The following is a 26,958-nucleotide window of genomic DNA, read 5'->3' as shown; positions in this document are numbered from 1 at the left end:
TATATATATATATATATATATATATAATTGAACTATGTCTTCCAAATTTCTGGTCTTCTCTTAAGAGGTTTCCCATATACATCTTAGTCCAGTGAGAAAATCTCACATCTGCCTTTGTCTAGTCTCAGGTTAAAAATAAAACAATTGCCTGTCTTTAGACTAAAAATATATGTGTAAAGAAATCAGGCAGAGAGAGGAGGCCAACTTTGAAGCATGATATATTTTATGTAAAGTAAGACAAAAACGAAACTATAAAGGTATGGAAATTACACAGCTTGTTAATTCTAACCAGACATGACAACTGAGCTGCAGGTACAAGAATGCCCTGACGTAAATAAGCTCCCCATGAACAACCAAACGTAGACCCACAACAAATACTGTATGTCGCCTCTTTGTATGTGTGTGTGAGTGTGCGCGCGTGTGTGTTTTCGTGTGCGAGAGCACCCATGTGTCCCCTCATCAACACTTTTTTTTTGTCTGGTGATCTACCACAAACTGCCTTGAGTAATTGTCAGTTTTTTGTAATTAGTCTCAAATTTGTCACTATTGTTAACAAAAGTCTGAGAGAAAACTGCCTCAGGGAAGAAAGAATGGTAGAAGTAACTTAATTTACACAGACTAAAATAATGGTAAAAAATATATATACTGCATTTTGTTCCCATTTTTAAAGGTTCATTATGTGCCTATGATGTGATCAAACTATGAAGCTTAACATTCTAAGTTGGTGAAAAACATTGTTTTGTTACATTATTACACTGTTTTCCTCCAAATAAATTCATTTTGAAGATCTTACAAAACTATTTTTATTATATTGTGTTTCCACAAAGTCACGTCTATTTGTCATGTATTTTCTCCCCAAGGTTTTACTCTGGACTTGTATTGCTTTTTTTTTGATCATTTTCAGTTCAACGTTTGAGGCCGACTCTCTTTAAAAGAAGTTTATTACAAAACAAAGGAACTTAGCAATGAGCTTTTTTTTAATATACAATCTGTTCAATCTGTAAAACTGAAGATAACAGGTGTTTTAAAATAATAGTTTTACTCCAAGGTCAAAACAAAACAAAACAAAAAAGTAGTTAAAGTAATTAGAAAAATCATGTGAACAAAAATTAGGTTTCATGAAAGCATTATGCATTTCATAAAAAAATAAATAAATTGTACAATCATGTGAAAGAGAAAGCATTCCCTTTTTAAAGTCTAGAGTTTTATATACTTTGTTTTTTCACACGCAATTTTAGAAATAGATTTAAGCAAAAAAAAAAAAAAAAAAAAAAGAACTTTGCTAATTTCTGTCTCTACACTAAGCTAGACATACTGCTGGTGTGAGCTAGATGGCTTAGCAGTAGGTCAACAATAGTGATGAGCTAAAGCCATTTTGCCCTTCAAAGGTTTACATCTTATTTACTGAGATATAATTAAAAAAGAGTCGCACCATATGCCATGAAAATGGAGAACAGTAAATGCATTTGCTTGGCCTGATAAGTGTTTCATGACTTTGTGCTTCAGCAACACATTCATTAGATTAATGGGCACTCGGCATAACACACAGCTGTAAACGGGCATGCCTAGTGATGTGATGGTGCATCACAGGGCTCTGGGCGCCGTACGCCATCAGTCTTCCAACAGTGGCTGTTATAGAAAAATAAGAAGCACAATTTCCCCAAGTCACGGTTCATCATGCTTATGTGTAAGCAAAAACTAAAAAAAAAATAAAAGATGGGGAGAAAAAGAAACAAAACAAAAAACTAGTAACAAACATGCTTTCACATTTGCAATGAATTTTCTACCTAAAGTTTATAGACGACAAATAAAAGTTTCACTAGGCACCTGCAGAGAAATTAAAGATTAAAGATGCACAAGGAAATCGGTTCTTTCCCAGAGTTGACATATTTTCAGCTTGATCGGCCCTGATCACTGACCGGCAGGTTTGGAAACCAATAAACCTCATCTTTTCCCATCAGTGAACACACTGTACCCAAGCATGAGTAGGAATACTCTGTGATGCTGCTTTTGTTACTGAATAATGAAGACTGTGTTAGTTTTTTTTTTTTTTTCTAGCATCGTTTTTAGTGAGATGTTGAAACCAATGAAAGCACAGAAAGCCATTTCAGAGAAAATAGTATTTTCCACAGCATGCATCTAAGGTTAATTCAGATGGTGAGCCAGGGAGAGAGACCAAGTCAAAGCCCATAACAGGAAGACTGAGCACATATTGCAGGATTTGTATTATAAAAAAATGGGAAAGATCACAGAATTTGGCAATTTGTACTTTTGATATTACAGCTCTCCAAATTGCAGTGTTATCAGTGGAAGTCACGCTGACATCCACATTGAAAGATGAGTAAAAGAGAGCATATCCTATCAGCTGCCATCTCTCAGCCTGTCTGCTTAGTGGCCTGCTCAGCCAAAGCACAGCTCTACCTCAGACAGACAGCCGCCTCCCAGAGCTCTCACTGCACTGTAACACTGTTATTACGATGACTTGCAAAGCAAAGTGCTTTGTTTATGAAGCAGGAAGACGTGTCCTCGCACAATGCATTGGAACAGCAGAGACAACATGCCCTGATCCGAAATATTAACCACATCGTGTCATCAAAGACAGGAAAAAAAACGCGAGTGTTAGCCTTGCCATTTCTTCAAACCTCTTTCTCAACAGAGATCCTGTGCAGAGACAAAAAAAAAAAAGCACTTTTATATACTTTGTGTTGGTCCTCTGTTCAGTTGGGAAACATTTTCAGTTTTGGTATGCATCTTTTTACAACTAACAGCTGCCTGAATTCGAAAAAAAAATAATAAAATTAAATTAAATTAAACAAGATCTGTTTTATAATACTGTTTTTTGTTTTTTTTACTTCTGCATGCTTTCTATCTGCTGTGGACAAGTCAAAGAAAATGTCTAGCCCTGTGAAGTTTCTTGGTCAGGATATCTGGCCAATCTGCTCTTGGGAATGAACACAGACAGGTTTCTGAAACCGTCGCTCACTGAGCTTACTGTATATAAAATGATAAAAAGGTATAGGGAAGTTTGAATTGTAAACAACTTTGTTTTAAAACCGTAAAAAATATGTAACATGGATAGATCTCTCACAAACATCACCTCTACTCCCCAAATAAAAAACCGGTGCCTACTAATGGCAGGAAGGATGGGGAAAAACATGCATTTAATGCTGTTCTTTTATCATTTTAGACTAACCAGCCAATGCAACAGGTCAAAGCCAAAGCATTCTGATCAGTAAACCTTTACTAATGATCATACATTCTCCGCCGCAGCCGAGTTTTGTTTATGCAGCTCTTCATCTTTCATATCTCCATGCTCAATCTCATTTCATGTTCTTCCCTCAACCCTATCCGTCCCTTCTGCACTGGTGCCAGGGTTTGCTGTCCTGTGTCTCTGCTGTTCCCTGCCCTCTCCCAGCACCTTTGATGTCAGAACCACAGCTAAAGCTAGAGCTTATCTGCTGTGGGGTTTTCTGAGCCCAAACCAAGCCAGAAGCTGGAAGCAAGAACATGGCATGGGGCGAAAGGAAGAAAAAAAAAAAGAAAAAAAAAAGGGACAGATTCAAAGTGAGCAAATAATGCTGCAATATTTTCAACTACAGCCTGGCTCAGATATTTTGGGTTTGCAATTCTCAGTAAACCCCAATTAGAAAGTTAAAACACTGTATTAAAAAATACAACAGAAAGCAAAAGATATTCATAAGAACATTTAATGTGTTTAAGCTTAAAGATAAATCACAAAAATAACAAATCTAGTAATCAGTCGGAACCGCAGGCCAGCATAAAGCAGACACTATTGAGTAAAATGATAAAAATAGCATCTTACAGCAGCAGGTCAGTGTAGGATTCTGATATATGATCACAGCATCAACCAAACACTGAACAATAAAGCACATAGAAAAGCTGTACAGTGGCTGTAATGAAGAGGAAAAACAAGATGAGAGAGGGACCAACCACAGAAAACCACAACAACAACAGGACAGAATGAGTGTGAAATTGACTTTATTACAGCTTGCTGCCATTTTGTAGTTTGTCCTTATGGTTTACACACAAAGACGTTCAGGCAGAGAAAATCAGCGTCTACACCATCAGCCAGGATGCAAGGGAACTGCAGCATTTCCAGCTCGTTAGATAGGTAAAAAGGCTCTCCATCATCTCCAACACTAAACCTACAAATTCAATAAAAGTTACTCCTAACAGAATCAGGGATTCTAGATGAAAAACGGGGAAGAAAAAAAATGTTCAAGGAGAAAAATATTAATTTTTGCAGCACCAGAAAAAAAAAAATCCATTAAAGATCAGATGTCATTTTACTCTTGACAAAACTGGATACCATTTAAAACAGTCACAACTTTTTATCCAATGTTAGAAGAAAAAAACCCACAATGCAGAGTTCTTCCCTGCAACAGTAATTGTTAAGAGTTAATGGAAGAGCAACAACAGCAATTTATTCTAAGAGATTTAACACCATATTGTTCACTGATGTATAAATACTGTACCCACAGGAGTTGAAGGAGCACGGCATGATAAAGGTTGCCTTATGAAACAATAAATCATTTCATGCAATATTAAGTGAGATTTAAGATAAGTCCCTAAAATTGTCGGAGCACTGAAAATATAGGGGGGGAGGGGGGAGAGAGATTGTGGCATAAATATGCAGGCTTTAGTTTGTGAAATCAAAGATAATTTAAAAAATTGTTGCACAAAAAAAAGTTAAATAACTTCAAGGCACTGCATATCAAACATCTTTCTTATACAGTACATAGCACTCAAGGAATGTCAACAATTAGACCACAGTATGATTGTTAACCATATTACACAGTTCTTTTGTCTTTTGACAACTCTATTTTCTTATCAACAAAGAAACTAAATGCTGTATTTGCTGTATACACAACAAAGCAGCATGTCAGCATGTGATACACAACTATTTTGTAGTGAGCTACAAAAAGCCTCAATGTTGGCCCTCTGTCAACAGATTGGCTTTATACCCGATTCATATCATTCATGTAAACATTGCATTAATTAGCGATGCTACGGCAAAACACCGTTGCTTTTCCTGGTTCAGCAGCCCCGGCACCTTCAATAATCCTTGGTTATCGCACAGTTGGGGAGAATAGTGCAGCTAATAATGCTTTGATATTAGAAACACTGATCTGAAAAAGATAGAGCTTGGTTGCACAAGCTGTTAATTCTGTTTGCCTGAGTCCCAGACTAGACTAATCCCCACTTTTTTTTCCTCTCTCTTAACACCCAATAAAATCCTTGCCAATGGTTTCTAATCAGGTCATCTAATTAAAAGACCACGTAGAGTAGAAAGCAGGGAGGCATTAAAAAGAATGAGAGAAACAATGTCAGCAGTAAAGAAGATTTTTTTTGTGATTTTAGTGAAATAGAGCTGAAGTCTTGACTATAAGACAGATTTTAATAAAAGCCATTTTTAAATTTGATCTCAGACTTATTTGGATATGGAGGAAGGTGGCAAAAAAAAAATCTTGACTGAATCCATTGAACATCTTTTTATCTGTGTTTATAAAAGGACAAATGTACAAAACTTTTTTCAGTGTTTTGTCAAATGAAACAACAGAAGTTCACAGTTGGTGGAAGAAACCAGTAACATGGACAGGGACACGGTCCAAAGAGAGGAGAGGAGAGAAAACCTGTACCTAGCTGGGCATCATGTAAAAGTAGGCATCACTGCCTACTTTTCTTTAAGGATACACCTAAATAAATCCAACAGGGAGCAGAAAAACATTCTGATCAGACACATTCCTGAGCTATGCAGAGGCTGTGAATCTTCTCTGTCTTTTCTGGAACAAAAACATCCCAGGATGACTTGAGAAAGCTTATTATAAGTTCTCGACTTTGCAGTTTCGCAGTTTTACTACAAAACCAATGTCTTCTCAAAATAACTGGTATATCAGTAGCTTTTTCCTTCAAGCTCCTTTTTTTTTGTTTTCAATAGAGAACACTGAGTCTATGTAATTGAAGTAGGTGTCCCAACAAGCTAACTGGTCCTCCACATCGTTCCACCTACACTTGCTAAAAAAAACAACAAAAAAAAAAAGAAAAAAACAAAAAGAAAAACTCCCACACATTGTTTGAGGCGCCAATTCCCACCTTGGCTGCAAGATTTATATTCGACTAGATCTCACAAAGGAATAGATTTAGTAACACAATTTAAATGGGATAAGAAAAATAGTCAAAATGCTCAAAATTGGAATGGATTTGTGTGATTTTTTTTTAGAAATTAATGAACAGAAAAATAAAAAGAGAAACATGTAGCAGCCATTAACATTAATGGTAAGAAACTCTACCTTCATAAATACACATGCAAAATCCCTGTGCAAGGAATAATTATTAAAATAAATAAATGGCCTTAGTTAAACATTTTTGGGTTTAATAATTACAATTTAAGAACTTCTTTTCTTTTGCTGTTTCTAACTCTTACTTTGAATTTGTCTCACTGCAGTGACATTGCCCCTCACCTCTATTTTCTCAAGTTTATGATGCTGTTGGGGAGCTTCGTCATAGAGGCGCTCTGGAGTGCAGCCTGTAATGGTCAGTCATGGTGCATTTATTAGAGTTCAGAAGGTTCCTTTATAAATATATTCAGGTCGGCCTGGTGTCACACTGGGTACAATGACAGCCAACGTCTGATAAAGTGACAGATGAGTGGTATTTCATTACTGTGCACAAAGAAAGCAGGACATGAGAAGGGAACAGCTGCTGCTTGTGTCAACTAACACACACATCCAACATCAATTGGTGTCCCTCTGAGCATTTAGGTACACAAACCTTGTTTTTCCTTCATTCTTTGCAAGCACGAAATGTGTGGATACTTGATGGATATCTTTATAGATATTTACAAAGTCACAGTTTTTGTCCATCCTTTACTAAATTTTGTTTCGTGGTTTATTTATGAAGGTCAGAGCAGAGTCTTGATTTTCAACTGTTTCCAAATATATATCTCTGTATTTTAGTCAAAAATCAATAAAACTAAAAAAAAAGACCAGCTGGGTTTGGAGGAAAAAAAAACAACATATTTTTATTTCCATCTCTTGTTATTGGTACAGAGGGACTTGAATCAATGAAGGAAAACTGATTTGCAATGAATATATGTGGAAATACGCTTGTTCTGTTGTCGAGAAAACCAACACGAAAGCTTTGCATGAGGTGCCTGTGTGTTTGGGCTCCATGTTGATCTATTTTCATTTGAGAGAAGGGGCTGTTGGAGTTTGCAAAGATTAGTGTTGTGGTTGAGCAGTGACCCAGCTGAGGCACCGACATCGCCGTTCACTCTGGGGAAACCCAGCAACAACATGTCTCTGCCATTCCTGCAGAGTGTGGCATACGGTCAATCACTTTAACTATTCATCATACATTCAGGTGATGAGATAAGACCACAGAATACTACATTTATAAGAACGAAGATGGATTTTAACATTCATTCTGTTTTCTGGTTTTCACAAACCAAGTACATGTTTCACAAATAACAGACCGACTTAAGAGAAACAGCGTCGAGTAGTTCCCCAGAAGATTGACACTTCTACATATGGTGTTCATTATGCAACCTCAAAGCAAAAAAAAAGCAAAAAAAAACATTCTTTATCTTTTCATAAACGAAAGTAATGCATTTACTGTTGTGTCATTAATGCCAGAGTTAGCCACCGTTCAAGATGTATTGTTATTTTGTCTATAAATCCCTCTGTCTAGCAGGTATCCAAAAGGCTGCCAGGTGAATGATTGGAACTTGATGGAGAGTTCTTCAATGCATTTGTACTGAGTGTTGTCAGCCACTCCAATGAGCAGTCTGAATTGTAATGCATATTGGGATGTTTGATGTCTCAAAAGGATCACTAGGCACTGTGATACCTTGGTGTTTCAGACAGCTCCCAGGTGACACTCTTATAAGCAATGTCATAGGAAGTAACTGGATTATATTTTTGTTGCTCGTGGACCAGAGTTTTAGTGGTTTTTGTGTCTACTCTGTCTTCTTAAACAAATAGAAGACGTCATGATGAAGTCAGTCATGGCTGTTGGCTGGTCAAACTGAGCTAGGTTTCTCTAGAGGTTATGTCATGTTAAAATTTAGTTTTTCTTAAAACTGCTGCATATTCCTGCTCAGTATGAGAGATTGGTGCAAAGACAGTGACTGCATGCAATCAACTACCTTAGATTTATTTATTTATATCTCATACCTACTAGAAGGTTGTACCAAACGGAATTTGAATAATAATAATAAAAACAAGAACACTAGACCATTTGTATTCACATACAACAAAACACGAAAAAGAATTCAATGTTTAGCTTGCAGGGCATCCATCTCCACCCGTTATTGGAGAGGCAGCATACACCCTAGACAGGTCGCTGGTGCATCACAGAGCAACACAGACTTACAGGACAGACGGCAAAGGACACACACACACACACATCCTAAGGGCAAATTCGAGGAGCCAATTAATCTAGCAGTCATGTTGTTGGACTGTGGGAGGAGGAAGCCTGGAGACAGCCTACGCATGCACAGGCAGAACATGCAAATAGCGTGCAGAAAAACCCCAGGCCAGAATTCAAACCCTGCTAAGCATTGGTCCCCGATGTCGTTCTAAAACGGATCTAAACACAGCAAGGTGTGATAAATTACTGGTAACTTGTTCTCCATCAAAGATTGATTTAGGATTTTTTTTTTTCAATATTCTTTGACATATTAGACTCTTGGTATGTGTTGTGACGTCAGTACAATCGCCCACATGAGTCTGTAGGCTTTTCTTTTTGTTCATTCTTAACTAGCAGTGAGGTTTCTTTATATTTTTCAATTTCACTTTTAGACCTTAGAAGCTGCCAGACTGTCAACTCAACGTTTTTCCTTATGCCATAATGACATGGTGATGCAGACTGTGTGACTCTGGACATCTAAGGGAAAAGGAAATATCACAGACGCACGATCAACTTAATGTTTTTATGATTTATATGTATGGCTATGTAGCAAAAATACTTTCTTAATCCCTGCAGACTGCACATAAAGCAAACTGTGAGATGTGTATTATATCCAGCATTTATTCCATGAATAATGCATATCTGACCACCTCACTGTAGCTATTTAAAACACATTTATGTAAAATACCGCCGTCATACACTATTAAAAGCTTATTTGCATGGTAATATCACTTTCTAAGCATACAAATGTACACTAAAGCACTTTTTTTAGGCAAGAATGTATGGTAATCACATGTGCAGTTTTCTATGCTTTTGCTCCCAGGCAAGCAGTCTACGGACGTACTGCATAATCACTCACTTCCAAACACTCTCAGTGTGACCGTACAACAATAGGAGGAGAAAGTACATGAGGCAGCCAACAGCTTGACATGACAAGCACTACTGTGGAGTCCCACTGCAGAGCAGAATGTGAAGGATGATCATCTTTTCAGAGATCAAGGTTTGCCACACATTTGCATGGATAAAATGACTTAGATTTTCAGAGCAGGGAAATTAAAAATACAGATGTCCAATGAAATAATAATAAAAAAAAAATCTTCCAGAATTTCTTTAGAAACATAACAGTTGTGTCTACACCCATTGTTGGCTCTCTTGGAGGTGGATAGTGGTCAGCACAGGCACTCTGACTGGACCCCAAACACAACAACCTGAGAGGCACTGTTATGCTGCCAGCTTTCTATCAGAAATGGCAATAATGTCTTCAGTAATTTGACTTACATTAGCTCTTCTGCTGGGCCAGACCTCACTCTTTTTTTTCTTTTCTTTGGATCTCTCTTGATGGACATTGAACCTTGTAGACCAAGAATTACCCTCATCAAACTTGCTCAAATCCTTACACTTGTCTATTTTCCCAGCGTTGAAAACATCTGACTTCGAGGGGCAAAAAGTTCACTTGCTGCTCAATACATCCCACCCACTGACAGATGCCATGAGGAAGAGCGTACTTTCAGTTGCTGAATGTGCAGCACACCATACATTACTGCAGTAGTTTTCTTCATCCTGAGATTAACAGGTACAACTGATATTTGTTGGTTGATTATTTGGCCTACATGTAAGGATAATAAGCCTACAGTAGACTCTTGACAGACATAATGCTTCTATTTTGCGCACTGTGGCTTTAAAAAAAAAAAAAACCTTATCTAGGTATAGTTTCCACACTCCTCATAATGTTTCTAGGCAGAAACATTACCAAACAACTTAGCTTTCTTTCTTTTAACCATGGAAGAAGTGCAGAAGACCAGAAACATGGGGACTGGGCCACCCATCCATTATTCCACAAACTTTTGATAAACGCCCGTTGCTGTGACATGGTATCTGCATCTCGGTAAAAGTTGCTTTAAACCGTAGGTCTGGTCTGACAAATGTGTTTGTGCCGTTTTTAAACCTTACAGTTTTACAGCCTTGGTCCATCTTTCCACATGTATTCAGGTCATAGGAATCAATCTTCAGAAATATGAAATGCTACTTGTATTGCAAGAGCACTCTTTGGAAGCTAAGGTAAATGGCAAAAACTGCTGCTCAGCAGACACGCTCAGGTGAGTAAACCTAACAGCCAATCAATACACATCCACTGTTCTGTGCTCCCAATACAAGTCTTTATCTCTCACTACCTCTCTCGTACACACACAACCATAGTCTTTTTTTGTTTTGTTTTCCCCCACACTGGGACAAGATGACACATATCAGCACGGCAGGGATAATCCATATGCTGACTAAATGTCAGTGTCTCAAGTCTGTACGGCATAGTGTTAAAAGGAAAGGGGGGAAAAAAGGATTGGAAGCTACCTAGAGAGATCAAAACTCATTGGGCTCTAAGATCTACTAGTAAAGAGAAATAAGCTGCATTGACCCAGGGAGCTTTGTGTTGTCAGAAAAGAGAGCATCAAAAACAGGAAACAAAAGGAAAAAAAAACACTTTTGGGGAAATGAAGTTTGTAAAAGTTAGCAGAATGGAAACAAGAACATATAAAAGTTTTGTTGTAGAACACTTTTTGTAAAGAGTTATTGCTGATAGTTTTTTTCTTTTTTTTTGGGGGGGGGGGGGTTAATTCCCCTTTTGTAGAACTAAAGAAATACTGCCAATATTCCGAATGCTTTCAAGCACAGAATCAGGCACTTGATGTTCTCTATTTACAGTATCAAAGGTGCTTTGGGAGCTGCATCTCAAATCTTAAGGGAACACTGCTGGAAGATGAAAATGCATTATACTCCCTTGGAAAACAAGTGATCATCCAAGGAAATTGCAAGTCAAATAGCTATGATTTTCACTTGGAGGCAAGTGGGCAAATGAGGATTTGGCAATTGATGTGCATAAGTGTTATTTACAAAGCCTTAAACTGAATGGGGGAAAAAATCAATGTGGATACAGATGGTATAATGGCTCAAGAATGTGTCCTCTTGTGTAACAAACATTGTACATCCCACCAGGATGTTACTAAATGGAGGCAGATTTTTTATTTTTTCCCCCCTAGTTCTTACCAGGCCCTTTCACTGGTTAACTCAGTTTAGACTGTAACAGCCTATTTGATATTGTTAAGCCTTCCTCTGACTATACTGTGGTATTCCATTTTACAGTCTGCCTAGAGCTTGTGGTTTCTTTTATTGCTGTATTTATTTTAGGGTAATTTTAAGACTGCCTGCTACATTTTTAAATTAATTTTATGAGACTGGAGATCCAATTCATAATTCATCTTCTCCCTGTTATTATACATCACAAAGCACAAAGTTTACATGCAAAGTAGACAGTGGTTCAAACAAACAGATCTACTTTACAGTTATGTTCCCGAACTAACACTTGTTAGACTTGGGCTATCAGTACGTTGACAACATCAGGTGTGAGGAGGCTATGCAGACTACAAACTTGTTACCCAAAAACTCAATATGAAATCATGTGTGGCGTGCACACAGTGGAAACAGACGTAATATTTCCATCAAACCTGCCTTGGCTTGTTTTTCCACCCAGTTTCCCACACTGTCCAGATGGACAATAGTCAGACATTTACTTTTTGGGGAGGTTTTGCTTTAGCTTAGCTCTCTTATGCAGCCTCCGATTGGCTGTTGCACCATTCTGAAAAAAATAAGCATACCTTTTTGATAGCTCCGTCTCATGTACTTATAAGTTATTTATATACCTCAAAATGCACCAGCTCCATTTAGAGTAGAAGTCTCTAAGTAAAAGATAACGCATGACACAACTGCCACCAGGCAGTGTAGATAAAGAAAGTTGCAGGAAGTACACGTTTCATAAAACAAACAAAGCTTACAATCATGGAGCCAGCAATAAATTCATAGCAGATTAGCAGCTGATATCCAGATCAGAGTAGTGTGTTCAGAAAAACTACTCTGTGGTTTATTTAGGGACCAACATTTTAAGATATAATTACAGTTTGTTCAGGCTGTGAAAGACCAGAACATCTTACAGCTTAAATGTCGTGTTGTATCTAACTTTAGTATGAAAAATCTTGGATATGAAAATGTCAGTCTTTACCATCTTCAATTTAAAGCAAAGTTAGGATTCCGCTAAATTTTCTAAATTCTGAAGAAAGTTCAATCTGAAACTCCTATTTTGTAATGATAGCCACTCTGGCATAGCAAGCTGTGCTAATCATGAATATAAGGCGTTAAAGCAAGTTTTACACAGCTTCACTTCTTAATCATGTCTTTTGAAGTTTTACTAAAACCCAGTTTTACAACAACCTATTTTCCCCACTCAGAGCTGTTATGCAACCTCTGCTTCAAATATAAATATTTAATGGTGCCTCCAGGCACGAACACTAGGAAAATAAATCCTATATCCTCTCACGTTGGAGTTTTTGAAATTGTTCAATCTTTTGATGATTCACTGTCATGAAAAACCACCACCGACCTCACTGTCAGCATTCCAACAGTGAAGATTCTCATATTTTAAATTAAGAGAAGAAAACTTGATAACATTTAACATTTTCTGTATTACTTTTACCCCAATTTAGGATGTAATTCAAGATGACTCACTCACATGTATTTAATATTTTCTTGGTAAACAAGATCGATAAATAAGCCAATTAATTGTACCTCTGATTCAGATTACTTTGCGATAATGTTAATCGTAAATTGCATGGGGATATACGAAGATAAAACAACAAAAACATTGTTTTGAACTTGTCGACAAAAGTCAATGTAATTCTGCCCATTATAACTGAAGGCAGTCAAGTTTAGCTTTTTTTTTTTTTTTTTGTATTAGGTCGTGGAGAATTCAGGGCCGTAAATTATCTTCTCCAGCAGCTATACAAGCAAAACCTCAATATTTCTCACAGTTATGGACATATATTCAGATATTCCTGATATGCCAGCATTCATGAACCTTGAAAGCTTTCACCACATCTCTGCTGACATTATGTCAACCCCTGTCATAGTGCAGAGATAGCGTTCATTCCTCTGCACATCAGGGGGGCAAAGCTGCAGAGGCAGATGACTGCTGCTCTAGGAACCGTTCCAGCATCTCCAACGACATCTTTTTTTTTTTTCTACCAAAAAATAAATCAGGACCACATACATAGGCCAATTTACTGAGGTTCTTCGCAGCTTATGACTCACCAAGGTATTACAATGAGAAGCAAATAAAGAAGCTTGGACTTTAAGAGCTGCTCTGGATGTTACAGTCTCTACGTGAGCAAAAGGGTCACTTCCAAATACCCAATGGATCCAATGTGTTGGCCATGTCCACAGCATCCAGTTTACAAACATTTGTGTAATGTGACAAAAAAATAAAAATAAATCAGGTAGCATGGAGAAAAGAAACTCAAGATAGTAATGTCCCACTCTGCCCTAAAAGTGTGGCTTTAGCAGAAAGCACATCTGAGCTTGTGGGTTTTTTTTTTACTTCAGTGTTGCATGAACTGCTTAGTAATTAGAGTTGTTCAGCCCCTCATTTTTCTTTTAAAAAGCAAACTTTTTCAAGAAATTTGTCTTTTCAAGTTAATGGGAACATTAGTGGTTAATTTATAATCGAGTTTCTCAAGAACAAAACTCTTCCATTGAACTAGTCATCATCATAAATCAAATTCACTGAATTACTTTTAATAGTCGTTGATGCATTTGGAAGGTACTGTATATGAACGTCTTTTGTAAACAGTTATCTTTGCTTCCCTTTTTCTTTTCCTTTGTGTTTAACAGCTCAGTTTGTGGTACTGGGAGTATTGTTCTGCAAACTGCTGCCTGTGGCTGTGACTTCAAAGTCTCTTTCACTGTCTCTTTATCTCTACTGCTAGCCTTATAAGAGTCTTTAAACAGATTATACCAAAGTAAAAGTTGGGACACTGGTTTTCGATGTCCATCAGAAGGGATTCATACACCAATATTTCACCAGGGTGTTTGTTTTTTGTTTTTATTTTTTTTATATGGGTTAAGGTTACAGGCGACAGTGTAGAGTTATTACTGTGCACATTCCCATATGAACTATAGTGTGTTACTGTGAAAGCAAAGAGTAGTGTGTATGAAACACCACTATAAGGCTGCTGGTGGTAATTGAGCTCACTAATTACTTCCTGAGCTGAGAGAGTTGTCAGAAAGAGGAGGAGCTGCCACAGATGGTGAGAGACCCACACTGACGCCAGGATACCCGGCCTCTTCATCATTGGAGTTGAGCATGTGTGTTTGTGCGAGACTCGGTAATTGAGAGAATGAGTGTGCAACCGAGATGGAGTGTTCAAATTACACATTAGAAACACCAAACATATGATACGCCACAAAGGAGTTTGAAAGCTAGGAAGTGCCTATCAAACAAATTACTGTTATCTGTCGATTTCGTTTTAAAGACAACTCACAACACTTGACATTGCGACAATCCGGCTTAGCAGAACCTATTTAACACCCACCCACCTCCGAGCATTGCTCGTGCTCACACAGGGTGCCCATGTGCAAGCAGATGCTACAAGATTGTTTATTCTTTTTTTTTTTTTACACTATTCAGCTCCTTCCGTGATTAAAACACTGCTGGCAGAACACTTACCACTGTGAAGGTCCGTCTGTACCGCTGACCTCCAGCAGGTCGTAGTCGTCCTCCAACTGAAAGTCAGAGAAAACCAAGGCGATGGTGTCTCCGGGCTCGGCCAGCACAGTCCAGGTGCAGTCAGCATTGTTGTTGTACTCGGCTGGGTAATTGGGGGTGGTGATCACCCCGCTCTGGCCCCGCAGTGTCCCTCCACATCCATCATCAGCTGTAAAGAAAAAGAAAGTTAGGAAAGTCTCAACACACTGCCGTTACAGTGCAATGAAGATCCAAAGATGAACTGCAGAGATAACTGCTGATGTTCAGAAAAATGAGAGCATCAGAGCAGGGAGAGTAAAAAGGTCAATAAACGCAAGCTGCAGCTTTAATGCGGCTAAAAGTTCACCTTTAGTTAGGACTCTGCAATGCCTAAATGAGCTGGCTGTTGCAGAGCGGGAAAAATACCCTATTAACACGAGACTAAATGGGATTAACTTTTCAGATAGTGTCAACCCACAAGTCTTTACAGCTCTAAATAAGACTGTTAGCATTTAGAGAACAAATATGTTATGTTTAAAACTTTTTTGGAGGAGGCCAAGTTGACAGAGTATTCCATTTCCCCATGAGAATCAGTGCAATTTATTGGTCAGCAGTGTCTTTTTTAGAGCCTGCACTCAAAATCTCCTTTGCATCTTGTTGTTTCTAGCAGATTGGGTGGTAGTCCTCACCACTTATACAACTTTCATTCAGAGATCCACAACAAGCAGCAGAAAACTCACTGACTCGTCACATGCGAGGAAGGATGTTAGCTTCAAACACCACTAGTATGTCCAGTTAGAGATTCCAATGTAGACGGTTAAAGAAAAAAAACAAAAAACAGAGCAGACTCTTTCTTGCAGCTGTAAATAATCCATATTGTTATTCAAGAGAGAACACATTAGGAGCTGTGGTTGTGTTGTTTCATGTGGTTCAGCTCTAGGCTATGCCATGCAAGCTGCCCACCCTCAGTCTCCCAGCACATTGTATTCCTCAGCTTTATTCAACCAGACTGTAACTCAGTGAAAACTTGCTTCTGGAAGTTTTTAAGTAACATCGTGTGGATTAAAAAAATAAAATAAAATAAAAAAATATGTGTGTTCACTGAACACACAGCAATCTGCTGCAACCCAAAACAGCATTGTTTTATTCACCACCATAAAATACTGCAGTGAATTACAGAATACCTTTCCATTGTCTACCAGTCTGCCAGAGGGCAAAATGCAGCAGTTTTACGGTTTCAAAATGCCTTACAATGGTTTTACAGCCAGCAAGAAGAAAGGTTTAGGGCATGATGCAAAGTAACGCAACAAGGAGGGACATGATTCAATTCAGACTAATGCAGGATTGAGTTAATCAAAACGACTCAGCTTAAAGCATATAGTTAAATAATAAGCCGCTCATTTAATGTGGTGCTGAGATAATGCTCATAATATCTTACATGTTGGAACAATACTGAGTGCGTCCTCAAAGCCGATGTGTTAAAAGCTGAATAAATTTGTAAGTCTACAGATCTCAGGAAGCTTTGAAAACTAATACTGCATCAGAACAACTCTAAAACTGCATCACCTGTGGGGTTGTTCTGAGTGTGCAGTGGTCAAAATCTACCAAAAAAAAAAAAAAAAAAAAACACTGTTCCAGATCATGTACTCCCTTTCATGCCAGTTTTTATTGACTGCTACGGCCTATTTCAGCAGCATAATTTGCCCCGACACAAAACAAAAATGTACAAGGAGTGAGTTTGAGATGTTGAATTTATTCCCCAATTCCCCAGATCTCAGTTCAGAATCAGAAACAGATTTATTCACCAAGTGGGTGGACACAAAGAAGGAATTAAACTTTGGTTATTTAAAAAAATAATAATAATAAAGGCTTTTTTTTATTTATGTTTGTACACAAAATTTCAAAATCCCAGACCAACTAGTCTCGTGCATGGAGGGCCCACCTAATATTTGAAGCATATCTTAGACACAGGCTCTGGCTATTTTTGCAGCAATACACTGCTTGACAGTTGCTTATATTGTGCTGAGAATGTTCGTTGCAACTAAAACGTGTGAAGATTAGTACTGTTGTACTTAAAAGGAAAGAGACAGGGGACATCAGTTGTATTTTTTAACACTTTGTCACGGTTATGTCCTGTGTAAGTATGTGTCAGTGGGAGATATTATGGCGGCCGAGCGTCCGAGTGGGTGTGATGTTTTAAAGAGGTGACGAGGACCTCAGAAGCCCCGTCCATCATCCGTTCAACCTGTCACCATGGCAAGCCCCCTAAGGGAGGGCGAGCATGGACGAGCCGGAACCTGGGGGTGTGATTTTCAACAGGAGGAAAATCCCGACAGTGGGAAGAGAACAGGGGATGAAGAGGATGACAGGTGACATGAGAGGACGGGCCAAAAAAAGAAAAAAAAGAAAAAAAAGAAAAAAAAACAGTGGAGAGAAGGTGGACAATAAAGACTGAGAAAGATGGCATGAGGAATGACAGGTGATTGTTGCAGAGGGAGAGACAGGAAGTAGAATGTAGAAAGAAAAGTGCATAAAGATATATATTGACATTCTACACAAGAATGTTTCTTCACACTTGAAAGGAGCTTCTTTTTTTTTTTTTTTTTGACTCTAAACTCTCCCCTTTGCCTCCACACTTCAACTCCCTCGGCTCTCTCCAGCTGCAATTGGCCACCATATGTAAGAGGAACAAAATCCAGCAATAAAACCCAAGTAGGACCCATTGAACATAAATTTTTCAAAATCCAAAATGTGCAATAAGAGCGATTGTTTTTCTTCTACAAGTCGATGCGTATGTCAAACTGTAACCCATGACTGAACAGCAGCACGCACATATTAGTGCTGTCACTTTCATTGTTTTCCATCATGTTTAAGGGGCTGATTTATTTCTGTGAGCACCATTGAAAGCCAGATATTGCAAGAGGAGGAAAGCAAAACATGCAAGCAAAAAAACATAAATATTTTAAAGGCATTAAATAAGAAATGGTTGTTCAGACGCACTATTGACCTACAAAGCATAAACACAGAGAACTAAATTTAAGAATCAACAATATGTGACAACTTACAAAACTGTGCAGGCAAGACCATTTACAGTCTGTCAATACTATGTATTCCAAATAGCAGAGGGAGGGGCACTAAACTTTTTGTGTCAGTAGGAAAAATATAAGAAAAAACCTGTTGATAGTTTAGGACCAGGAGTCCAAGTCAAGTCTAAAATGGGCCTAAAGTCTAAAGTCTGTGACACCAGTGCCTCTAGAGGCATCTGTGATTTGCGCTTTTTAGCTGGACAATATTCATAGTAATTACCTTTCACGTCATTTCATAGAAACATTATTTCTGGGAACTTATTGCAGGGTTCATAACATGTCATTTTCTAGTAAAAACAGCACAGCTAAAAGGGGGAAAATAAAACCCAGAGGAAAAAAACAAAAACACAAAGTCTCCTTTAAAAGAGATTGTGGCTGAACCGTGTTTATATCTTAATTGAATACAGATAAAACAACTTGATGAGCATGGAGCAGGGCTTATAAAAGATTATCTGTGCAATCATTGGCTGTATTTAATGTTTGGCTCAACACTGCTGGCACTCTGAGTCCAAAGTGGTGACCATGCCAAAATGTCCTCCCTGCTAAAAACTAAAGTGGGAGCTTTACACCTCCACATATGGGCAGGCACTGTAATTGGAGTGACATTAACAATACACTTGCGCATTATGAAAGTGCACTCAGGTGTACAAGTTGACTTTTATGTGGCCTCGAAGGGACCTCAATTAATCACAGCAAAATTGCTAGTTCCTAAAACTTGGTGTGTAATTTCAGCTGAAAAGGTGGCCTAATCACATCAGCGAGGGTTTGTGAATTTTCTTTACAAAAGGAGATTTTTTTGTATGCCTGATGGGAAATAAGTCCCAAAACTACTCGCTTTTGTTATTTATTACTCGTTTTAAGAAGGACGTCATTGTTACATATGTCATTTTGCGAAACGATTTTGACACACTATCAGTGGAAAGCTTCCATGCTTTTCTAGAGATCCTCATTCTCTTTAAGTCTAATTACATGAATGTATTTCAAGATATTTTAATTTGGACAGAATCTGCAAAACCCACAACTGACAAGAAGACGGGGGAAGGAAGGATGGAAGAATAGCAAATATGATGGCTAGAAAAATAGTCTGGAAATGCGAGCACCTTTCGGTTTTACATAGTCTACTCCCACACAGCTAGACTTAGAAAGATACAAAAGTCAAATTCCAAACTTTTTAACAATGTGTAGAAACCCTGATTTTAACAACGCTTTTTCAATACGAGCTTTAAAAAAAAAAAAATTACACAAAAAGTAGCGAAAACACCAACAATAGTCTCTTCTGGGACGCATTGTCCAGTCATGTGCATGTGCCTGCATGTGATGGGTGGGTGGGGACAGTTCTGGCGCACGGTGCCCAGCCATGTGTGCGCCTTTGTGGGCTTCCTGACTCCCGGCCTGGCTACAGATGGTATAGTGTCTCAGTGCTCCGCTCAGCAGGCACACTAACATAAACCATTGGCCACATGGATACAAGAGAACTCACACAAGCACGCACGAGCACAAATGGACATTCATGAACATGCATGCTCACATGTTTTTAGCATGTGCATCTGGTACAGTTCTGGAAATTAATTTTAGTACAAATATGAATGATGCAAAAATGTTAATCAGTGTTGCTTTTGTTTTTGTTTTTTTTCTTTTTTAAATCTGAAAACCGTGTCAATCTGGGTCAGACAACGCACACTGGCAGGTGTCACTGCAGCAGGGGTGCTTGCTAGCTCCGAGGGAAGGACAATTGGCACAAGCACCTGACTGGGAGCAAACACATGAGGTCCTGCCACCGTAAATAAGATATCAGTGTGAACACAGCAAACATTGTAAATACACATAAATGTGTGTGGGTGGGTGGGACGATTAATTCCATCAGCAAAAATCACACACACACATATGTGTGTGTGTGTTTATAAGTGGACTAAAGTATTTTGCTTGTAAGAGTTAAGAGATAATCAGCAATTATGTCAATTGCTACAAAAAAATAAATATTTCAAGACTTTTTTGTATTATGACCAGCTTTTTTTTAATAATGGTTTTGATAATAAAAAAACAATCAAATTATGTTCAGTGTTATGAAACTGTAAAAAAAAAGAAAGAAAAAAAAAAGAAGAACCAGCAATATTTACAAAGTTTAGTTTTAGTTGTACGCCTTCATGTATTCCTTGCTACTTACCTCTGCAGTAAGGAAGGGGGAAATCCCAAGCAGCCGTCCCAGTTGAAGTGGCGAGGCAGGAGAGAGTGGTGTGACCCTCCAGCACATAGCCAGGGCTACAGCTGTAGCGGATTTTATCCCCAATATTGAAAGTGGACCCCTGTTGATAGCCATTCAGCAGCTGGCCAGGATTACCACAAGTGTAACTGGGCAGAGCTGGAGGAGAAAGGAAAGAACACAAAATGTGCTGAGTATAAAAAAAATACCTTAAGGTTTATGACACAGTGAAAATACGAAGCAAGAAACGAGCAAGCAAAAAAACAAAAAAAATAAAAAAACACCACCATCTAGTTGTCACATTTGTGACCCTTGTAGCAGCCTCCTCTACAGTGAAAATGGTGATAAAATGATGTGTTGCAAAAGATAAAATGTTACACTTCAATTTGGAAGTCTCTTCCAACTATATAAATTGATTTTTTTGCAAATGCAACGTGGGAGTTAATGCTCTAGCAATCAGTTATTTGTGCAAATGAGGAAGTTCAACAGAACCTCATCTAATTCTGGTATTCAAGTATTATCTAAAGACGTGATTAATTACAGTTCCCTTCAAAACCCACATATAAAAGAAATTCAAAGCTAGATTGTTTTGTTCCTGAAATTCAGATAATAACTAATAACCAACCAGAAATAACATGTGACATAATTATGTACTCAGAGTACATAGACTTGGCCAGAAACAGTTACTGTCACAAGGAACCGAAGAACTACTTATTTTCTTCCATTTCTTCATATTTAATGGGAGGTAGAAAGCATCATAATTAGGAATGCACCTGGGCCTGTCCTGATCAGGTCTTTATGTTCCCGAGTTCTTTGAATCCCTTTGTCATCTGATGTCTTACTGCAAATTGGTTTCCACACCCACGAAAAAAATACATCCACTTTTGTTCAAGCAATCAAATTTTATGATTGTATTACATATAACCTATAAAATGACAGACAAAAGTGACCCTCCCAAAACTATTCCTGAACATGAGAGGACGAAGTAAAACAACCTTACTCTAAGTTACTTCTATTCACTGCAGGGCTATTGTGGTTTGAAAATTAAATCTATTGAAGTTGAACATTATGAATGCCATATTTAAAGACCATTTGGTAAATGCATTAAAGATTTTCACCTGTGTGCAGTCAGGTTACAGTTGCTGTTTTCCTTCATTTGACTACTTTTTTCAGCTAAATTGTACATGATATACATCAGATTAATGGTAAAAATAATAATAATAATAATAATAATAAAAAGAGTTGCACAATATCTCCAACAGCAAACTCGTCTAGTTACAGTGTTAAACTTCTGCAGACATAACTTTTTTCAGGACATTTGAAATTTACCATTTAATGTATGTAAGTGGTTTGCAGTTTTGAAATAAGTTCCTTGTAAACCTGTTTGGCAAACATGGATGCAAATCAGTCACAACATCTCCTTACTCTGATGAGATTTTTAGAGGGTAAAAATCACAAGCGACTCACTAGGGGTGGAGGACTCCAGCTGCAAGCTATACCATTAGTGAATTCATAGCAGGTGTTTTCCATCATCTGTTGAAGGCAGAACACCTGCTCACACACCAAGGATGCCCTAAATTACTCAGCACTGATTTGCCTTTTAAAGCACCTGGTTAGTACTTGGGTTCTTTCCCTCTGGTCTAATCAGATTTCTAATGATAGAGTAACTTGTCACTTTCAAGCTCCACTGTGCTGTAGCCTTTATTTTGATCTGCCAAGGCTACCTTATTACGGCCCGTGTTCCATCACTACCAGATTAGCACATGCACAAGGACTCAAATTAGCATATTAGCTGCCGGGACAAATGCTTGAGCGCTACAGCTTGGCAACTGGGAGGCTTCTGGCACACAGGCAGCATTTGTCCCCATTCCCCTTGAGATTTTGCTGCATCGTAACGTAGAAATGAAAAACTATGAGGAATAAAATTTTGCACTTTTACATCTCAGTTCAGAAGAGAACATTCAGAATATGAGCACTTGTGGCTTTCTGTTTGTGTGCCATCATATTTCCTGCTTGAGATCATACGGTTGAGGTTTCTTTAGTCGGGACCGCGCAAATGAAAGGCTTGTGTGATGCAAATTTTCCCATCCACGAAAATCTGCCAGGGTAACCACATGCAGAGTTTATTTTTGTGACTAGACTGACTGTTCTTACTAATAAAGAATTTCTGATTGTCTGAAGAAAAAGCTCCAAAAGAAAATGAAGCCCAATAAAACCAGGCAAAAAGAAAAATTAAACAATGAGAAGTTTAGAAACATAAAAAATGCTCGTCACGAGGAGCAGCAGGTATTTTTTTGTTGCCGCAAATAAGGAATGGGCTGCTGTACGATTTTCACAGTGTAAGCTTGAGAAATGAAAACACTTTTGATTGTGTCTACAAAAAAATCAAAAAAACACCTTGTTTTATTAGGTTAAGTTCGGAAAAAAGAACTGATAAATTTTAACAGTGGCTTTTAAGTAAATGTGCCAATAGTGCAGGATGATATTCTCACACAGAACTTTTAAAAAAAATAGACATATTGACTGATAGCTTTTTAGTTTTTCACTGCTGGAAATATAAAATGAGTGTGGTAATCTATCCTCCACACAGAAAACTCTGGTCACTGACACTTTCACTACCATCTTACTAAAAATGTTTTAAACCAAATCATAAGAACATTGTGTTTTGCTTAAACACTGGTATGCCTCAATCTTGGAAACTGGTGCATGTTTAGTAGAAAACTATGGCATCGATATGATAGACATTCATGAAGACATAAGGCATGAAATTGTTGAGAGAGCAGCAACTTATTTCATTGTATTAAATTAAAGTTTGTAAAACACTAAAGAGGGAATACTTAAATGGTCTTGCACATGTATAATTTTGAAAACCAGTTTCTATTTATTAGCTTGAACAATGAATTAGGCTCAAGGTTCATTCTTTCCGGGGACAGTGTCCTCTGTCATCCGATTGGTCCCCAACTCCTCGTGTCCAACCAAACAACGGCAACCTTGAGGCGCTCTTTACAGCAGGCTCATATTTCACAGCAATGGGGGACTTGGCCTGTCCCTGGGGTCTGAATCCTATAAGCAATGCCACTGCTGAAGTGGCAAATAATGCTCTTGTACATCATTGCAACTCGCTCTACCTCACATGGGCCAAAGGAAGAGGCACACAGATGCACACAAGAGCTTGCAAGCCGTTTCTAAACACACACTGTAAGAAATGAGTTGCTGTGCTATCCATCATGTCATCCATCAGCTACCTTATCAGGCTATAATATTTCATTCTTTCTTGTGTCATCCTCATTGCCTCCCATTTGTGGTGCTTAAAACGGAGCACAGGGAGGAGGGAGGCACAATGGAGCTTTTCTCCTGTGGGAAGGCTTCTCGACCTCCGTAAGCCTCATATTGTCTTCCTAGGTATTTTCAAGTCTGTCCCTCTATTTATCAATGTCTTTCCCAGAAAAAGGGGTGAAGGTTGTAGACCTTTGTAGAAACTTTTTCATTGCCCAAACCATTATAAACATTTTTAAAAAGCTGATGCTGCAAAATAAAGATGGTAAATATGCATTTTATTTACATTACTAAGAAAAGTCATCAAAGCAGATTTTAATGTGAAAGTTCTAGAAGTTCATGGTCTCTTGTTGTAATTAAATTTCAACTGGAAATTTCCTGGCAGATGGAGGTCGTAGCAAAGACAGAAAAAAAGGGAAAACAATAAGTCCATCTTGCTTCAACTGTGAGCCTTATCTAGTCAATACAACATAATTTCAAACTCAGTCCCAATACAAAACATATATAAAATAGAAAGAAAAAGAAAAGAAAAACTCCTTTACATGATAAGCATCACATCAACTGGAACAAAACAGTTTCAAGATTTAGTTATCTTGAAAAGAAAACACAGCTCACAAAAAGAACTCTGAGGCTACATTAGTGGGATGAATGGGTTAAATCATTTCTGTTTTTCCATTAGCAGCATAAATATTTTATATACAGGATGTTTTTATACTTTTTATATTTATTTAAAAAAAAAATACATACTGGTAACGTACACAAATACAAGCCATAAAAGCTTTTGCCGAACAGTATCTGTCAACAGTGGGTGGAAAGTTACCATATAGTTTATCATTTGTTATGAAAAAATTATTACCATGATAAGAAGTTTGATTTGTAATTATAAGTTTCAGTTATTGATGTTAATTTTTTTAAACTGACTGTATAAGCAGAAATGTAATTTTGCTTTTATCCCCTTTTTGTTCCATCAGAGCATCATTAAATATCAGCACATTTGAAAATATGATTAAATTCATATACAGTGAGCAGTTGCTTGATATAAATCACACTTTTAACTAAGTAGTGTCAATTTCAGATGAGTATGTTATTCAATAATATTTGAACAATATTTATTGTGTTTGAGGCATTATGGATGCTGTGCAGTACTACCATCCTTTGTTTGTTATTGTAATCTTTATCACAATCGTACCACAAAATATCAGTAAATTCCCAAGTCCATATCGCCCAGCCCTACCTGTATACAGAATATATTGAAGACTTCCATGCAAAGGTTGCATTAGACTTTTTTGTTGTCTGTCATTTTGACAGCCAGATTACAAAAGGAAAAAAAACTATCCTGATCTGTTCTACTTCTAATTTTTAAAAAAAATGTTGTGACATATTAAATTGCATTTCATTTTTATTTGGTTTAATATTCAGCAAGCTGGACAGAGAATCCACGTTGTGATATCATACATCAAACAGATGTATGACATGTACCTTTTTCAAAGAAAAACTACTGACTGCGGCCCCAATAACTACATATAAACAATGAAATAAAACAATCATACTTAAATTATCAACATGAACATGAATGGCGCACCTGCCTGTGTGCAAAGTGTTTCAAGGTTTGAATGTTGATCTGGAGGTTAAATCCACACTCTGCTGCCATATTATGTAGTGGAATTACAAGAGCCATTTCAGCAAAAGTTTTAAAATCAGGGAACATTTTTCCAATTGAAGTGATCAAAACCTGACAACTCTCTGAACAAGGGGCAGCAGGAGGAAATCACTCCAAAGTGAACCGCCTATAACTCATCAGCGTGATGTTAGCTCCCCAATAGCGAGATGTGTTTAATTTTATTTTCATCAAAAATAAAGAAGAATGACCAAAGTTCAGTGTCTGTATGTAGGTGTGTTCAGGTCAGAGTTGATACTCAGGTACAGATTTTTTTATTAAGTTAGTTACCGCTGTGATGTACTCTGGGGGTAAAGTTAGAAATGTTTGTGCATCGGCACCAAGTGGTGAATTGTGGAAAAAGTCATTGATGCAGATCTGTATCCTTGTTTAAGACACAGTGTTCAAAGTATGTGAAAAAAATGAAATGGCTTATAGTCCAGACATTACTGTAATATAAAAGATAGAGCATAAAATCTTTTCATAAAGAACTCTTCTTGGGAGTAAACTTTAGTCATAGTTTGAAATTGTGTTTATCAACATGATACTGCATAGGTGATAATAGAAATACTGTTACTTATGTAACAATATTTCAAATGACTACAGTCAGTCACATAGGAAAATGAGCACAATGTCCAAAATGTCCGTACTCTTTAACCAGCGGCTTGTGCATAATAAAGGTGTGTGGAGCATCTGACTGTTACTGGGAAACAGATGTTTTACTGCAGTGCTGTGTTAAAATCTTCAGTTTATTTTGATTTATTTCTCATTCAAAGCACAAAGACCATGCATAACTAAATTTGATGATCTGGTCTAATTAAAGCTTATAACATTTCGTATTTTCACCTTCTAGTAACTGCTAACTTACTAATGTTTCCTTAGTTCTTACACATTGAGTCCTCAATCTATTCCCTACGGTTTTGAGTTGCTCTACTTCTTCCTGCCATGTCTTTGGAAGTGACATTGCGAGATCGATCCCAACACACAGGTGCATTAGCTCAATAAGCAGTTTCTGCTTTGTCAAGCAGCAGTTCAATCAATGCCTTCTGTTCACTACATATGGACTGGACAAAGCTGGCAACTCTGATCGCTTCTGATTAGTGAGACTGCACAATGCCAAAAACTGACTTGTTACAAGAATTATATCTGCTTGACATTAATTAAAAGAAGCAAGAATGTATTTTATAAAGTATAAATGAGATATTTACACAGGTTTTTGGAGAATATGTTAACCACCAGCTACATTTTCTTATAAGTCATAACGCAACATCTACCTCCCTGGAGTTGAACCGCTTATTAAAAACAGCCCTAATCCATCACAGCATGGACTCCCTGAAGGTATACTGTGGTATCTGGCACAAAGATTTTTGCAGCAGATCCTCTAAGTCTGGTAAATTGTGAGGTGGGCCTTCCATTGATTAGATTTCTTTCTTCATCACACCCCAGGGATGTTTGATTGGACAGACACCCAGGGAATTTGGAGGTCAAGTCAAAACCTCAAACCTGCCGCTGTGCTCCATAAACTAACCCTGAACTAGCTTTGCTTCATGACGGGGCGCATTACCCTGCCACACAGAGGCCATGGCCTGTTAGGGAATGTTCTTTTCTTGAAAGTGTGTTTGCAGCCAGCAACAATGCTTATGTAGGTGGTATGCATCACAGATATTTATGGAAATCAGGGCTTGTCAGAATATTGTCCAAAGTATCACATCTTCTCTTCCAACTTGCATTCTTCTCGTGGTGT

The 26,958-nt window shown here is 37.8% G+C and overlaps 1 protein-coding gene across 1 annotated transcript in view; it reads right to left on the bottom strand.

Moving 5' to 3' along the window:
* The window catches only part of csmd2 (CUB and Sushi multiple domains 2), a 240,351-nt gene that overhangs the window by 151,450 nt on the left and 61,943 nt on the right, over positions 1–26,958 (bottom strand). Inside the window, exons 4-5 of the mRNA XM_016675164.1 lie at positions 20,246–20,440; positions 14,978–15,185 (exon numbers count right to left, since the gene is read on the bottom strand). Coding sequence (XP_016530650.1) covers positions 14,978–15,185; positions 20,246–20,440 — 403 coding nt within the window. The remainder of the gene's footprint in view (positions 1–14,977; positions 15,186–20,245; positions 20,441–26,958) is intronic.

Source organism: Poecilia formosa, unplaced genomic scaffold, assembly GCF_000485575.1.
Source record: "Poecilia formosa unplaced genomic scaffold, Poecilia_formosa-5.1.2 Scaffold107, whole genome shotgun sequence".
Classification (NCBI taxonomy): Eukaryota; Metazoa; Chordata; class Actinopteri; order Cyprinodontiformes; family Poeciliidae; genus Poecilia; species Poecilia formosa.
The sequence above is the reverse complement of the archived record's forward strand: the minus strand, read 5'-3'. Positions and strand labels throughout refer to the sequence as shown.